The sequence below is a fragment of the Sprattus sprattus genome, assembly GCF_963457725.1.
Source record: "Sprattus sprattus genome assembly, chromosome: 10".
Taxonomy (NCBI): domain Eukaryota; kingdom Metazoa; phylum Chordata; class Actinopteri; order Clupeiformes; family Clupeidae; genus Sprattus; species Sprattus sprattus.
Window position 1 is genome coordinate 12,737,025 of NC_137908.1, and position 16,739 is coordinate 12,753,763.

Genomic DNA, 16,739 nt, shown 5'->3' on the forward strand with positions numbered 1-16,739 from the left:
CTATTGTGTCAAATACTTTTAAGGTTAGCGACATTAACATCCTTCTACATCACTCCGCGTTCATTTACGCTGTGATAAACATAATATGATAATTCACTGGTCGCTTTGAACGTAGTGCTAGTTAGCAGTAACTGTACGCGAGCGAGCTGACACCATCTTTAATCACGAGATAATTGTGTTTTAGCAAGGTGAGGTTTTTTTTATGAATATATCGCATGACTGGACATCAGTTGCGTGCTGTAGAATAGATGGTCTTCTAGTTAGCGAAACAGTTTGATGCATATTTCTAGGGCGTGTAACATGTCTTACGTTAGTTTACTGTCAGTTCGATGCGATTATATCTGTTGTCATCTTGTGTCAACTTGCCATTAAGCCTATTCGCATACGTATAGCATATGTATAGCATATAGCCGAGTAAACTTCTCAAAATATGACTATTTGTCATTGCACATCGTAGAGTGCATTTATAAAGAAATAAGATACTGAAAAAACTGCACAAAGATGACATGTCGTCGTCCCTTACCTATCCTGAAATGATTTGAATTTTAAGTTAACCCTGGCTGTAATGGTAGCCTACAATCAGTCGCTCTTGGTTGAAGTGCCATACCATTAAATCGTCATTGATTAGAGAAAGAGATACACATCAAAAATAGCTAGATGGTGCCGATAAAGGGGGGGAAACCTTGCTGCCGTTGATATTCCGGTTTATATCGTGTAGATTTTGATTCAAACTCCTTTTTAATCAATTTGAATCGAATACTTTAACTTGCTTTGGTATGACTGATATGCATCAAACCTACATTCTGTGCAGAACATTTAAATGAGCCTATTGGGGGGTTATGTTTGTATGTACGAGATTATTACTTTACCAGAATTACAATACTTAATACAATCTAGATTCTAGAACACCCACAGTTAGAAGAATTATCAACATTACCTGTAAGTGTTGAATTATTTTTTAAAAAGCCACTCATTAGGCTTTATCATTGATGTCAGGCTTGATGTTGCCCTCGGTGACTTCTGATGACCCCAGTCACGTTGCACCATGAATTTGCTCAATCAGCTCTGGATTAGAATGTGAAGAGTATCAAGCCACCGGTACGGATATTGTAATCGGGGGATGCAAACATGTTCAGTCTTCCAGCAAGTAGGATACATTGACTGGTTGTTTTGCATAGCTTACAGGTGACCATGATTTGCTTTCCAAGCAGTAATTAATGCTTGGTTTATCTGTAGGCGAGTGTCATAGCTATTACAGGTGGGAGATATTATTGTGATATGTTGAGCATGATATTATTGAGACAGAACCATTCAAGTATTGTATCATTTATATTGCAATTTTTATTTATTTAATAATATTTTTTCATTTTATTTTAGTAAATGTCTATTCTGATAACACTGCTTCTGAAGTCCACAATACCTCATTCCTTTCTTGCGTCACAGCAGAAATGGGAAAGGAAGACAGAGTGGAGAACAAATGTACCATGCCAAGATGGCTGCAGAGATTCACACTATACAGGAAATGATATGTGGGGGAAATAAATCACAACATATCTTCAAATCGAATCACAATACTTTGCATATCGTGAAAATGTAAATGATCTCAATAATATTGGATCGTGGCCCAAATATCATGTCATCGTGTTTGGTAATTCCCACCCCTATTATACCAAGAAGTCACATATCAGCGAGTTTATGGGATATTGAAGAAACTTTCTGCAGAATACTACGTAGTTTGTTTTGTAATACTTGTTAAAATGTATTTATTTAACATTTTTGAAGTGGATGAAATTTGGTTTGGTCTAAAACTAGCACGTTAACTACCTAAAAGGCACACAAAACCCTAAATACCAACAGTAGCACAGTTGGCAACGGTAAAAGCTTGATGCTTTGCAGACCTGTGTTTTCTGGCAATACAGTTGGATATGTCATGCTGTGACGGGAGCTTTTTTTACAGTTTCACAGGAAAATTTGGTCATCAAAATTTATTTGAAGATGATGCCTAAATGTGTCAAAAAAAGTGGTGAATTCGTACACAGTTGCTTAAAATAACTAATTGAAATGATCAGCCACACTGCAACAGGCTAGCATAAGCCATTTTGGATCAATGGAAATGCCTTTAAAATATGGTGTTATCTGTTATAGATTTTACAATAATCATAGTTTACATTGATTAGTTTAATTTTCCATAAACCTAGATGTTGCAACATTATGGCTAACAAAATTGCCATATGTTTTTATGCATGACTGTACAGGATGTTTGCAAACAAAACAATGACAGGTCTTTCTATAAACTCTGAATTAGTTATAATTTGCAACTAGCCTCCTATACCGAACAATACTATCAGGCTTCTTCTTTTAACCCTAACAGTCTCAAAGTCCCTAGCAATGTTGGTAATGACCACTGAGCCCTATGAATGGCTCCATTCTTTTGGTCTGGTTTCGCAGCCTGTCCCTCTGTATCTGAAGAGCTGAATCCTGGAATAGGTCCCTTCTGTCTAGTGCTGTGGAAGTGAATGGACTACAGTCCCATTACAGAACACACAAACTGTTAATATAATTTTTGTGAGTGAGTTCTTGGTGCATTATGCATGCATTGTGTAACATTGCCACTATGACGAAGGTAAAACAAATGTGATTTCAGTGAAGTTTAAATATGAAGAAGAATAACACTTTAAGGGAAATAGTCCAGTCACCCTACTGATGTGCCATGAAGTGTGTTCCAACTGAGGTGGTTCAGTCACCTGACTGGGGGCAGGGCGTATTCCAAGTTTTTGGTTTAGTTACAAACCTGGGTGAGTAAATTCAGAGTAAGTGGTAAACCTCCTTATAGAAGATCCCTATTGCTTCATTCTCCTAGCTGGAAAAACAAAGCCATACGGCTCTTCTTTTAGGAGGTGCTTGGAACCACATACCTGGAATACCCCCCAGGTAGTTGGGACCAGGTATTTTGCACACAGATGATGAGACCATTCACTGTTAACTCTGCTTTTCTTTCTTTCAGACACCTCTGGTCCAGGCTATATTTAACCGAAATGTAGAAGACGTGAAGTTTTTGTTGCACAAGAAAGAAGAAGTCAATGCACTGGTAAGGGAGAGCAGTCTTGCATTTTCTGCCTTTCATCGCAGTGTGTGGTTGTGTTTGTGGAGCTGCTGAAGGTTTGTTGAGCCCCTACTGTGTTACATTTAGTGAGTAGGACTGATCTCTCCCCATTGCAGCCTTCTTTTTGCGAGTGTTTAAGCACAGGGCCCCATGTGGTTGTTGCTACTTTTTCATCCATGTCCTTCACATCCATGTCCTTGTATGTTCGGTATGAGCTGAATTAGCATTAAGACGGGCATGCACGTTTCTAAATACGGACGGTTGTCTAATTTGCTCACGTTTCCATCCTGGCACCTTGACCTCCCTCATCCCTTAACTCTAATCTGACCAAATGCTTGCTGTCAGGATTACCAGGTCTGCTCTTGTAGTCTCTGTTTTCATACATCGTTTTGCTAATCCCGAACACTCTCACTTGTTTTACTCACACAGACCTCACAATGTAAATGCACACATATGGAACACAGATTAAGGGAAAAACGGGCTCTTTATTTTCTTGCTATATTTTGCTAAATGTTCCTGACTGTTTGCCTGCATTTTCTGTGTAACTGTCTTTGAAATAAATAAAAAAGAACCTTAGTCTTAGGTTTAACCTTAGGCAGTGCACTGGGTATGAAAACATGTGAGGTAATTGAAGAACCAGTCACCCCTGAATGACCTTGTCACTAGCTTGGAAGACATTCAAAGTTATAGTGGAATGATTTGACAGCCATTCCATTCCAATTTAAAGTATTTGTGAGTGCTTTTTTGATGCAATGCTTTTTTTATTATATATAATAAAGAGCTTTTATTCCATCTTGGAAAGTATTCATAGTTTTTTCCCCAGGAAAACAAAATCATTTTCCGAGCTCCCCACATCTCTGTCCCTCCCAATGTTGCCTATTTCTGAATCAGCGCCCACAGTTTTACCCAGACAAAATCGTAATCCAAATCGTAAATGTCCCATTCAGGAACTGAATGGCATCCCCCAGCATGGCAGCATTTAAACTCAATTTCTAATTGAGATAGTGAAAGGACGTTCGCAATCCAAAATTCTTTAATATTTCCTTTTTCTAATTTTAGCAGCAGGGGCATCACAACAAACTTTTCAGCATATTGGCCTCCTCTGTGTCAGTAACCCTGCTGCTTGTGTAGTTGTTCTGTTAGCCTGTGTCATCTAATAGAATTGCATTTAAACTTGGCTAATCTGCCTCTGCTTTCTGTTTGTGTAGGACCAAGAGCGCCGCACCCCCCTGCATGCTGCTGCATGTATGGGGGATGTTCACATCATGGACCTCCTCATCAAGTCAGGTATGCTTGAGGGCTGACCCTGGTCAAACTGGTGATGCTATATATACACATGCTTCCATTGAGATGACCAACACTTTGTGCTTCTGTCCTGGTCTGTCTCTTCCAGGTGCTAGTGTCAACGCTAAGGACCAAGGCTGGCTGACTCCTCTGCACCGGGCTTCTGCCGCTAGAAATGAAGTATGTACCATCAGTGCTCTCTCCTGTGTTGCACCTCTGCTTTGTTTGAGCTTGTTACCAAGCGAATCTCTCCTGTGCCTCCTTTTCCCCAGAGGGCCGTGGGGCTGCTGCTGCGGCAGGGAGCAGAAGTGAATGCAAGGGACAAGCTGTGGCAGACACCGCTGCATGTGGCGGCCGCCAACAAGGCCACGCGCTGTGCCGAGATGCTGCTGCCGCAGCTCAGCAGCCTGAATGTGGCCGACCGCTCGGGACGCACAGCACTGCACCACGCCGTACTCAGCGGACACTCCGAGGTCAGACACCAGCCCATGAACACAAGCGGGCACTGTTTACATACACCAGCACATCTTTTTACTAAAATCCTCCACTACGCAAGTGATTACTCCATACCCACAACCTATGTGATGATACTAACTCTACATGCATTTATTGACGACAGTGTCCAGTGCTAGCTTCAAAGAGTCAAAAACCCAGACCCAGAACCCATTTTTTCTTTTTGTATAAATCGATAAGTTGAATAGTTAGAAGAAATACAAAAAAAAAATCCTCATATGATTTAATAATTTAAAGCTTCAAGATGTGTGCACTAACCATTTCATTAAACAAATCGTAAATATATATAATTATAATAATTTAGTCAAAATTAAATCTTTCCGTTTAATTGGAAATTTTCAATGTAAAAAAATGCACTCAGTTTTGTTTACTTCCTGTGGTGGCTGAGATATGACCTGTGACAACTTGTGCCACCAAACAGAACTATCTCAGTTAGAGATGGATTAGGAAAATGATGAGGTTTTAAACAGAAAGTTTAAATAGCTAATAGCTATCAAAAGCTAAATAGCTAATTGTTGCTGTCCAATTAGAAGTAGAAAACGATGGACTGAGACAAATAATTTGAATAGCATTGCAAGATACCTCTTATCTTACAATCTACCCTGGAGAGAAACCATCTTGTCAAAACGACATACTTCTTATGACGGTGAGAGAGCGCAGAGGATGATCATGCTTTAGCAAGCAAAGGACGTTGCTTTCGCAGGGGACCGATGGACTTCTGTGAGCAATGACAACTACTTGGCTATCACAGCGCACTTCACTGAAAAATAATTGAATCTGCTACCGTTTGCACTAACCTTAAGTAAAACAGAAGAGCGACACTATGATGAGGCGTGTAATGGTTATTTTCTGGATGCCGCAAAACGATAGAAAACTCAAGGAGATGTTAACCACCCCTGGCACTGACAGTGCTCATAACATAGTTACAGCCACAAGACTACTTTCATTTGAACGCCTGCTCTGCATGACTCGCAGTCTGCAAAGAACAGCTACGGTTTCCCTTGACTGTGTCTTGTCAGAATGTTTGCAAGATGACCTCTGTCAATGTCTGGACCCCTACAAAGCAGAGCCCAAAATGGACATGGAGGGGTGTCCACTACAGTGGTGGTCAAAGAGAGAAGGAGCACATGCCAGGCTGGCACTCATTGCACTCAAGTACCTATCAACCCCTGCAAACACTGTGCCTTGTGTGAGGTTGTACTCACTGTCAGGCCACAGCGTCCAAAAGAAGAGAGCTGCTTTTTCCCCTGGCAATATAAACAGACTGGTCAGTCTCAGTTACTGGTTGAATGTAAAGGGATGAGCTGAACTGTTTCTAGGGAGTCAAAAAGATTCAACATTCTGATTTTTTTGGAACACCTAGACAGTCCCTCCAGCATTTATTTATTTTTTTGCAATCAAAATAACACATTTTGTGGTTTCTGAATAGTTGCAAGAACAGTTATCATGAGCAATCTCTCGCTTTGCTTCGCCCAAGTAGTTTTTTTACGTCACAATCACTTGCCTCACAACAGAAATTAACAGGATTTAGAATGTCTCTTCCGTCGCGTTGCTGGCATGTGTTCGGGGTGTGAGAATCTCATCTGTCCAAATGTTGAGCCAAGTTCATTTGCCATGTGTTGCTCATAAATTGAACACTTGTCAATCAATATTCAAATGAAATCAAAATGTCCATCTACTTCTATTCTACGTATTATATTATATTACATAACATTCAGTATTCTCTCCTCTCATTGCCATTCTAGAGTAAGACTGCCATAACTTTTCTATAGTAAAATATGCAACGCATCAGTGTATTGTTATCAATGCCGTTTTCTACTTTCTGCTGTGGTTAGATGGTGAATCTGCTCCTGAACCACGGGGCCAACCTGAGTTCCAGTGACAAGAAAGACCGGCAGGGCATCCACTGGGCGGCCTACCAGGGTGAGTGTGCCAGCGTGCGGCCCTCTTCCAAATGCGTGCTAGTGTCTTGTGTGTGTGGTGATAGGATCGGATCTGCTTAATTGAGATTTAATACTAATCTACCAGGACATAATGGTGCTTCTCACTGTGTAATATAGTTACCTCATTGTACATTCTTACTATCTTACTGCTTTTTTGTAACACATAAAAAACAAGAATTGCATCTGTTTAAAAGTTGAAATTAATTCTGTCCATTAACTCGTCCCTCATTCGTCTGTCCAGGGCATCTGGAGATCGTCAAGCTGCTGGTGTCCCGTAGTGCCGACATTTCTAGTCGGGACAAGCGGGGCTACACCCCTCTGCATGCGGCAGCTGCCAGCGGACACATTGACGTGGTCAAGTACCTGCTGCGACTCGGTGCAGAGGTGGGACACTGGCCATCATCTTCCTCTTCCCCCACACAGTATAAAAGATTACAGTTGGTTGAACTAGTCTCTTCCAGTATAGATAAAATATATATAGCCCAGTAATATTTACATGCTCACACTTGTGATTCATGCATGTTCACGTGTAAACCTATTCATTTATGGTCCCAGTTTTTACTGGAAACATTGTGAAATATTATCTTCTCACATTAAATAATCTCTTCAGATTTCTTAAAAAAATAAATAAAATAGTTAATTCTTCCATCTTTTGCTATCTGCCCCACTCTGTTCTCTCTCCTTTCATCCTGTCTCCGCTCTCGTTCTCTTGGGCAGATCGACGAGCCAAATGCCTTCGGCAACACCGCACTGCACATGGCGTGCTACACGGGTCAGGAGGCCGTGGCCAATGAGCTGGTGAACCGGGGCGCCAACGTGAACCAGCCCAACCAGCGTGGCTGCACACCCCTGCACCTGGCAGCCGTCTCAACCAATGGGGCCTTGTGCCTTGAGCTGCTGGTGAACAATGGAGCTGATGTCAACATGCAGGTCAGTGCATCCCACAGTCGTTCAGCTCAGGGATGCTGGTCAATTTTGCACTGATTCGGTTATCAATCATGGGTAGATACTGGATGTAGTCATGACTCAAGACTAGAGTTCACTACAAATGATTAAAGTCTCCTTTACTTTTGTTATTCAGTATGTCAATACAACGGAAGATCTTTGTTTTGCTCCAGACATTAGGAAACACTGAAATCAAGGAATAAAAGTGTTTGCATACCTGTAACTGATGCCGTCATTAGGCCCATCTAACGTTAGCTCCTGCTTGTGTGTTTAATTAAACACTTCTAGCCCTGAAATCCAGAATAAGGACCCTTGAAAAAGTTTTTCTTTCTTTGGAGTGGTGTGGGAACCCAGAGTTTTTTGATAGCCTCCGGTGCAGGCTGATTTGCCCTGTGAATAACAAGTGTGTTAAACTCCATTCTGTCCTGCTGTTCTTTCTCAGAGCAAAGAAGGGAAGAGCCCCTTGCACATGGCAGCCATTCACGGGCGATTCACGCGCTCCCAGATCCTTATTCAAAATGGTAAACACACACATGCACACAGTCCTGAGGTAACTGAGCTATTTAGAAATATTGGGTCCAAACTCAAAAAGAAAGTTGGTCCAAAATGTATGCGGGCGCATAAAAGAAAGATGTTAGTTTTATGACAAAGACAAATGTCTTGATGTAAATCAGCACATATCTGTGGCATGAACCCCACATTCTGAGATTGATTTTCACTGAGAAAATTGAGATACTGAACTGATACAAGGTGTTATATCTCAACATCGCATCATCACTGCACTCCAAGAGTTGTACACGGATGAAATTTGAAATGGCTGTGCACTTGTGTCATGCTGTTGCTGTGGGATTGTGCTCTTGGCTCACGGCTCTCCTGTTCTTCCTCCTGGTGCAGGTGGGGAGATTGACTGTGTGGATAAATATGGCAATACTCCTCTTCATGTAGCTGCTAAGCACGGCCATGAGCTTCTCATCAGTACCCTCATGACCAACGGGGCTGACACAGCCAGGTGCGTGTCTGTCTGTGTGCGTCTGTCTGTCTGTGTGCGTGCATGTCTGTCTGTGTGTGTGCTTGGGTACGTGTCTGTGTGCGTTCTTGCGTGTGTGCGTTCTTGCGTGTGTGTGTGTGTGCGCGCGTGTGTGTGTGTGTGTGTGCGCGTGTGTGTGTGTGTGCGCGTGTGTGTGTGTGTGTGTGTGTGTGTGTGTGTGTGTGTGTGTGTGTGTGTGTGTGTGTGTGAGCGAATGAGTGGATGTCGTCCACATCAACAGATATCTACTGGTTATGGAGTAAAAGTTGTGTGTGTGCCTCTGTTCATCTCTCTTTCACTGGGTCAGCAGGCAAGGGATCCATGGTATGTTTCCACTGCATTTGGCCGTGCTCTACGGGTTCTCAGACTGTTGTCGAAAGTTACTTTCCTCAGGTGAGCCTATCAGCCTATAAGTAGAATGTGTTTGTTGCTTGACTGAATTGTGCTGGTGATTGTTCTCTAAGTAACCTTTTAATGTTGTCTAATCCCTTGCTTCCCTGCTGTGTTTTCTTCATTTGTGGTGGTGGGGAGCAGGTCAGCTGTACAGCATCGTGTCGTCGCTGAGTAACGAGCATGTGCTGTCGGCAGGGTTTGACATAAACACCCCAGACAGCCTGGGGAGAACCTGCCTACACGCTGCTGCGTCTGGGGGGTAAGGATACGTTTCACCCCCCACCTCCCTTGGGTTTAATAAGCTTACCCTTCTGCTCACATTTCACCCCTCACCTCTTGCCTCCCCTGGCCTCCTGTCCTTTAAGTCTGTAGAGCTGGAGCCGTTAGCAGGGTTCTTAAGGTTGTGAGCATTGAAATCAACTGTATTCTATTTGTAAAACATATGGATGGAATGTGGATTTAGAATGATCCACACAAGAGCAGATTTTAACCCAAGAAGCCAATTCACCTAATCTTTCAGGATTTGTTACATAAACGGTGTACTCTGATCGCTGTGCTACATCTGTGAACCTGAAGTAGATTATATTTTCCACAACCTGTCATTAGCAAAATATACTGGCCTGCAACAGCAATAAATAAGGATTGGTCATAGTTTTTTAGTTGGTACTGTTATTTACACTAAAATAAAGATTTAAGATTAGGGAAATGTATAGTCCTAGTAATAAACAGTTTGTTTGGCATGTTTGTGTGAATTTAAAAGAAAAATGGTTATAAATGCATAGACCTGTCCCACAAATAATACCTAATGCGTGTTCACTATAATACTGATAAATACCTCTGACTTGAGTTCTAGAATATTTGTGGAACATGGAGTGGTTGATGAGTGCGTTCTCTCTTCACAGGAATGTTGAATGTCTTAATTTGCTGTTGAGCAGTGGTGCTGACTTGAGTAAAAAGGACAAATTGGGAAGGTAAGATGCATATGCAATTTTTTTTTTCTTATTATATACATTCATACTCTGACCCCTGCATCAGAAGTATATCCAGTCATCTCACTCCCACAATCCCCCTAGGGCTCCTTTGCACTATGCGTCCGCTAACGGCAATTACCAGTGTGTGGTGGCTCTAGTGAGTGCTGGGGCAGAGGTCAACGAGCTGGACCTGAAAGGCTGTGGCCCTTTGCACTTTGCTGCTGCATCCCAGACCTTCCGCAGGTACGCACTCACTCATGTCCTTACACACCCTCTACAGATATACATCAGCTATACTATTTCAAGATTACATAGAAGCACACTGGTTCTTTTTGCTGTTGTATTAGTAATGTGCTAGCTCTGTTATAAAGTGTACATTACTCTTTTTGATGTTTTAGTAGCCCCAAGCTAGCTGTAATTGTTTAGCACATCTATGAAAATTGTATTGTTCGCTGGTGCTGTTTTTCACAGTGCTTTAATGCTAACATGTTGGCATTTGAGGTTGCAATTATGAAGTTACTGTGGCTGTTGAATATGAACCAGAGCTAGAACTTGAGAGTACAGTTCCCCATTTACAGTTCTGTTTTACCTTGTTTGACTGTTACGTTGAAAAATGACAGGAAACACACTATTGAGGGAAATTGTTATTTACCTTGGAAACCTAAAGTTTGTGTGCATGTGTTTTGAAGCCTCTGCAACATAACTTGATGAATGTGTTCTGCTTTCAGAGTGGACCGGCATTATGCTGCTGACTGCCAGAGTGAGGAGAGGGACAAGGAAGGCCTGGTGTAAGTCTCACCCTTTGTTTCATCATTACATGCATTACATGCATTACATGCATTACATGCACACAGCAAGGTTTTTTTGTGTGTTTGACTATGAATTTGGAATGATGTGTGTGTGTGAGCTAATGTCCGGTGATCTTAATGATATGCAGGTGTCTTGAGTACCTGCTAGACAATGGGGCAGACCCTTCCCTGCGCAACAGCAGAGGCTACAGCCCAGTCCACTATGCAGCTGCCTATGGAAATAAGCAGAACCTGGAGTTGGTGAGTGAGCAAGGGCACATATACATACATACACACACACACACACATATGTATATATATATATATATATATATATATATATATATTTAACATACACTCACACACACACACACAGAGAAACAGAAACAAATCACAAGTTGAAGCCAGCAAAATGTCTCCAACATTAAATCCAGTCATCTGTACCAGTCACCATGCTGCTGCAGATTGATGACCTTTACCACACCATACACTAGCCTGTGATCTTTGTGCGAGTTAACCCATAGAATGTTCACATGGAGGTCTGTTTCTGATTTTCTCCCTCAGCTGTTAGAGATGTCTTTCAACTGTTTGGGAGATGTGGAGAGTAGTGTCCCTGTCAGCCCTTTGCACTTAGCTGTGAGTATTCACCTCTCACTAGTTTGTTCAAATTTGTTGTTGCGTCACAATAGCATGTGATTTGTGAAGCTGTGAAGTCCTACGTCTTAATGTGTGTGTGTGTGTGTGTGTGTGTGTGTGTGTGTGCGCGCGTGCGTGTGTGTGTGTGTGTGTCACCAGGCGTATTATGGTCACTGTGAAGCCCTGTGGGTTCTGGCAGAGACGCTGGTGAGTCTGGACGTGCGGGACACCATGGGGCGCTCAGCGCTCTACCTGGCCGCCCTCAGAGGCCATGCAGCCTGCGTGGAGGTGCTGCTGGCTCACGGGGCCTCCTGCCTGCTTAAGGATCGAGGCCGCAAGTGGACCCCGCTGCATGTGGCAGGTGTGTGTGTGTGTGTGCGCACTTGCCTGTGTGTTTCTGATTGTATAATGGGCCTAATTTTTGGACACCATCACGGAGGATAATTGTCTGAACTTTGTCTAATTGTCGTGCCAAAAAATGTGGCTTTGAGGTAGCAAGGTTACCTAAATATCCTCCCAGCCCCAGTATATATGTTTGATCCAAGCTCTGTTTGTCCCACAGCGGCCAATGGTCATGCTGACTGCCTGCTGATGCTGGTCAACCGGGCCAATACTGCTGACATCATTGACGTCACAGATGCCAAGGGACAGTAAGTGCATTTTCCCATTGTGTGTTTACACATGGGGTCTCAGACAGTCACCTGTTGTTATGAGTGCTGTATGTCTGATCATTATCAGCTAGTAGATATGTATGAACAGGTGATCTCAGCTCACAAAGCACTGATAGGTGATATCCGGATGAACTTTGACCTTACTGAGTAGTCCACTGTAATATTGAACTCTCCATTAAACCCACAAATAGCTCATTGTGCAGTGGAGGGCCAAAATTTAATTTTAATTTGTAGGACGTTTATTTGAAGCTAATTAACTGCATTGGCATTATTTGGGAACAGGAGCCAATGTTGTTAATATGTCAAAGTGGGAACTTTATTTTATCGCCTGGCAACCTAGCACCATTAACGACAGTCTTCTGCCACTGCTCAAATAGGAATGCGAGCCACAAGGTTCCCGTCTTCGAGGAGGGCAAATGGGGACTGAAAATGTATTGCTTTCTCAAGGGAGTAAAGTATGGAGGACTTGCTGACAGTGATGAACTAAAATGAAGTGTTTGTGTGTGCAGGACACCTCTGATGTTGGCAGCGCTGGGCAGCCATACTGAATCTGTTCACCTGCTGCTGGAGAGAGGAGCTACTCCTGACATCGGCGACAAGTGGAGCCGCACAGCACTGCACCGAGCTGTAAGTTTGTGTGTGTGAACGCGCGTTTCCATGTCCTCCAGGATCTAGTACTGGAAAGTCCTTGAAAATAAATGTCAGTCGGTCGTTGTTAGATTAACTAAATTGGTTATTAGATTAATTTCACCTTGATATTTGTACATATGGAATGCCTTACTTACTTGCCATCATTGGATCACCTGAAACATGACCTATGTGTATGCACCCTGCAGGCTGCTTTGGGTGGTGGGGAGTGTGTGTGTGCACTGCTGGCGCATGGGGCGCAGGCTCTGTGTCGTGATGTGCGGGGACGCACTCCTCTGCACCTGGCAGCATCACGAGGCCACCGTGAGCTGCTGGGTCTCCTGCTGGCTGCTGCACTGCATGCCGACCCGCTCGACTCACTGCTGGACTACAGTGGCTACACGCCCTCACACTGGGCTGCCTACAATGGTAAGCACGTACACACTCAACATTTAAACACAAGTCTCCTTCACATATTGAATCTGCATCAATGTCTGATTAAAAACAATCCGTAATCGATAACTTACTAAACCCGCAAGCCAGCAAAGTTGCGTGTCTTCATTCCCGCACAAAACAGCATGTTACGGAGTAGTGAGTTCGAACCCCCATGAGGCGAAAAACAGTCAGCACTGCCAGCAAAGATTTCTAGAGTGATTCTAACGGTCATAATTAAAGTCTTATGCTAGTCAAGCTAGCTATCCTAACAGTTGTTAAGGTGTGTTAATATGAACTAATTCGGTGCTAATTTAAAGTTATGTATGTGGTAGAGAAGCTGCACCTGAGTGTTCCCTTCCTTTTCGTGAGCTAAATAACTAGCTATTATGCCTTGCAAACTGAACTCTACCATTTAAACCGTTTAGGATTATTTACAAGTTTCCGTAGCTAGCTGGTTAGCTATCATAGCACCTAGGCAACCACATTAACCAGGCAATGCCGTTTGCTGCATTACCTGATTTATCCAATTTAACTCACCAATAAAAACCGCCACAACCACTTACGGATGTTAAATAGCTTCACATAGACATTAAACAATCCTGAGAAAAATAATATGATTAGGCAAGGGGGTACTCTTATATCAATGTAGTGAATGAAGGGGGAGAAATCACCCTTCCCGAAGACGGGAATCTTGTGTGTCGCATTCCCATATGAGCCGTGACGGGAGATTGTCATTTATACTATTAGTTTGCCTGGGGATAGATTAATGGTCCAACTTTACCATGTCAATGAAAATGGCTTGCATTCTCACAGTATGCCAGTATGGTTAATGATCATCAGATGAACGGCTTTCAATGTGTGTGAATTATTCAACACATGTGTTCACGTACCTACCCCTCAGGCTTATCGGACACTGTATGCACACGGAATGGAGTCTGTGTGACAAAGGAAAATATAAACTTGAGTTTATTAACAGTTGATACTTTAACACTCCGGACTGGTATACTGAGAAAACGTCATAGGCGTGCACCTATTTAAAAACAATACCTTTTTGTTGGCAAACTGAGCTGTCATTGAACATTTGCTTTGTCTTGTCTTTCCATATTTATCTGTGTTTAGGACATGAGGACTGTTTGGAAGTTTTACTTGAACACAAACCGTTTAGTAACCAGGAGGGCAACCCATTCAGTCCTTTGCACTGTGCTCTGTGAGTACGACCACCGTTGCCTCTGCAGTACCCTCAATAACATTTTAACACGTGTGTATTGCATGGTGCTGTGATTGTCCTTGATCGTGTCTGTCTGTTTTTGTCAGAATCAATGGCCATGATGGTGCTGCTGAACTGTTGGTGGAAACCTTGGGAACACAGCTGGTTAACCTTAGGGACACTAAAGGAAGGTGGGTGGGTGGGAAGGTTGTGTGTGTGTGTGTGTGTGTGTGTGTGTGTGTGTGCATGCGTGTGTGTGTTTCTGTGATGTGATGTCTTCATGTGTCAACCCAAAAACAAAAGTTAACATTTGTGGCATATTAAACCACTTTAATAACGTACCAGAAGAACTCATGTGTTGAAATGCACCCAGCCCATGGCCATAACCTTTCACCTCTCCTGTGCATAGAACCCCGCTGCATGCTGCAGCCCATGCCGAGAGTGTTGCCGGGCTACAACTGGTCCTAGTCCAGGGGTCAGAGGTGAATGCTGTCGATCAAGCCGGACACTCACCACTCATGGTTGCCGCTGATAATGGACACACTTCCCACGTTGGTGCGTTGTCTAAAAAAGGCGTGTTGAAGGCGTCTATAGGCCGCTTTTGTAAGTGATTACCCTTCCTGATTCATTGTAGGACTTGAGTATTCACTTCTCTGTTTCTGTGTTTGTTTGCCCTACAGAGATCCTGCTGCACCAGGCCAAGGCAGATCTCACACTGCTGGACATCAACAACAATACAGCGCTTCACCTGGCCTGCAGCAAGGTACTACCACCTGTGTGTGTGTGCGTGTGTGAGTGTGTGAGTGTGAGAGACAAAGATTTACGCAGACACACATTCACTATGTTGATATAGATTGCTCAGGAACCGCAGCATAAAAGAGTGATATCACAAGATATATGGAGTGTAGATTTGAGCTGAGGTACTAATGAGAAGTCCCAAATAAAAAAAAAAAATTATAAAGAGATAAATAAGGTGCTCTCCCTTTTCTGTGGACCATCAGACAATACCCTGGGACTCTACTCACTGCCTGTGCACTGCCAATGGCTGAGCAGCTGGGGATGAAAAGGATTATGACACACATATGCACACACACGTCTTCTGATATTACTCATCATAAATGTCTGTATTAGGGGCCTTCAGGCAGTGGAGGAAGCAAGTGTCTTCATTACTTTGATCGGTCAATCTGTGCAGAAATTTGCACCGCAATACATTTTTTTAAGATTTAAATTTCACCTTTGAAGTTTGCTGGACTCCATGGCAGCACAGCTGCATGGAACACGAGCAACAGTTTCACATGCACAGCTGTCCCCTAGCGTCAACTGCCACCTCACCAAAGAACAATGCCACTTTCCGTGGCAACCTTTGGTCATTGGAGATGAATTGGCAACAGTTCATTTTTTGTCTTTGTTTTTTTTTTCCTGACACTGTGTTTCTTCTAGGGCCACGAGATGTGTGCGCTCCTGATCCTGGCAGAGATAGATGACCCCTCCCTCATCAATGCCACCAACAGCGCCCTGCAAATGTGAGGCTCAGCCCACTTTCTTTTTATTTCCTCTTGATCTGTTGTGTCTTGGATGTCTCCTCATCTTGTTTTATCGGAAGTGCAGGCAGTGATGCCAATTCAGAACACTAGGTAACCTCACATTGTAATATTTGGCTAAGTTCTCTCATTTGGGACCGTTTTGGATAACTTTAGGAACTCTCCCTGATGTCACAGCCAAAGTGGCATTGACGGAGAGGGGGATGTGATTGTTTAGCTGTTGAGTTTCTAATAAGCTAATCAGTATTGCTAACTAGTACCTTAACATGCCCTCCAGGCCCCTTCATATAGCTGAGTGGAGTTTCTAATCAGCCAGCATCCACCAGTATTGCTAACTAGTACCTTAACATGCCCTCCAGGCCCCTTCATATAGCTGCTCGCAACGGTCTGGCCACAGTGGTAGAGGTGCTGCTGAGTCGCGGAGCCACAGTGCTGGCAGTGGATGATGAGGGTAAGCCTACGTAAACACACACTGTCCTGCATCTAAATGCGCGCACACACACACACACACACGTTACACTGGTCAGAACTAGCTAACTTGAGTTATTATACTAGACAACCAGATTCATATTCTAATTCTAATCTAAAAGTGTAGTTGAGCTGTTTGCACATGGTACTAGACTGACAGGTTGTGTGCACATGCTTTTCTCTCTTT

General features: G+C 43.1%; 1 protein-coding gene across 2 annotated transcripts in view; it reads left to right on the forward strand.

The window, feature by feature from the left end:
- Positions 1-16,739, forward strand: part of ankrd52a (ankyrin repeat domain 52a) — a 29,240-nt gene that overhangs the window by 992 nt on the left and 11,509 nt on the right. The window contains exons 2-27 of one of the 2 annotated variants that reach the window (XM_080846160.1): positions 3,005-3,088; positions 4,312-4,390; positions 4,497-4,567; positions 4,660-4,860; positions 6,736-6,823; positions 7,085-7,227; positions 7,561-7,773; positions 8,231-8,309; positions 8,683-8,797; positions 9,126-9,208; positions 9,350-9,467; positions 10,111-10,179; positions 10,282-10,422; positions 10,908-10,967; positions 11,117-11,228; positions 11,532-11,603; positions 11,763-11,964; positions 12,166-12,253; positions 12,784-12,901; positions 13,111-13,330; positions 14,456-14,543; positions 14,651-14,734; positions 14,953-15,098; positions 15,224-15,306; positions 15,984-16,066; positions 16,444-16,535. In XM_080846160.1, the coding sequence (XP_080702286.1) occupies positions 3,005-3,088; positions 4,312-4,390; positions 4,497-4,567; positions 4,660-4,860; positions 6,736-6,823; positions 7,085-7,227; positions 7,561-7,773; positions 8,231-8,309; positions 8,683-8,797; positions 9,126-9,208; positions 9,350-9,467; positions 10,111-10,179; positions 10,282-10,422; positions 10,908-10,967; positions 11,117-11,228; positions 11,532-11,603; positions 11,763-11,964; positions 12,166-12,253; positions 12,784-12,901; positions 13,111-13,330; positions 14,456-14,543; positions 14,651-14,734; positions 14,953-15,098; positions 15,224-15,306; positions 15,984-16,066; positions 16,444-16,535 (2,932 nt within the window). The remainder of the gene's footprint in view (positions 1-3,004; positions 3,089-4,311; positions 4,391-4,496; positions 4,568-4,659; positions 4,861-6,735; positions 6,824-7,084; positions 7,228-7,560; positions 7,774-8,230; positions 8,310-8,682; positions 8,798-9,125; positions 9,209-9,349; positions 9,468-10,110; positions 10,180-10,281; positions 10,423-10,907; positions 10,968-11,116; positions 11,229-11,531; positions 11,604-11,762; positions 11,965-12,165; positions 12,254-12,783; positions 12,902-13,110; positions 13,331-14,455; positions 14,544-14,650; positions 14,735-14,952; positions 15,099-15,223; positions 15,307-15,983; positions 16,067-16,443; positions 16,536-16,739) is intronic. The other variant, XM_080846161.1, reaches the window with a different exon arrangement.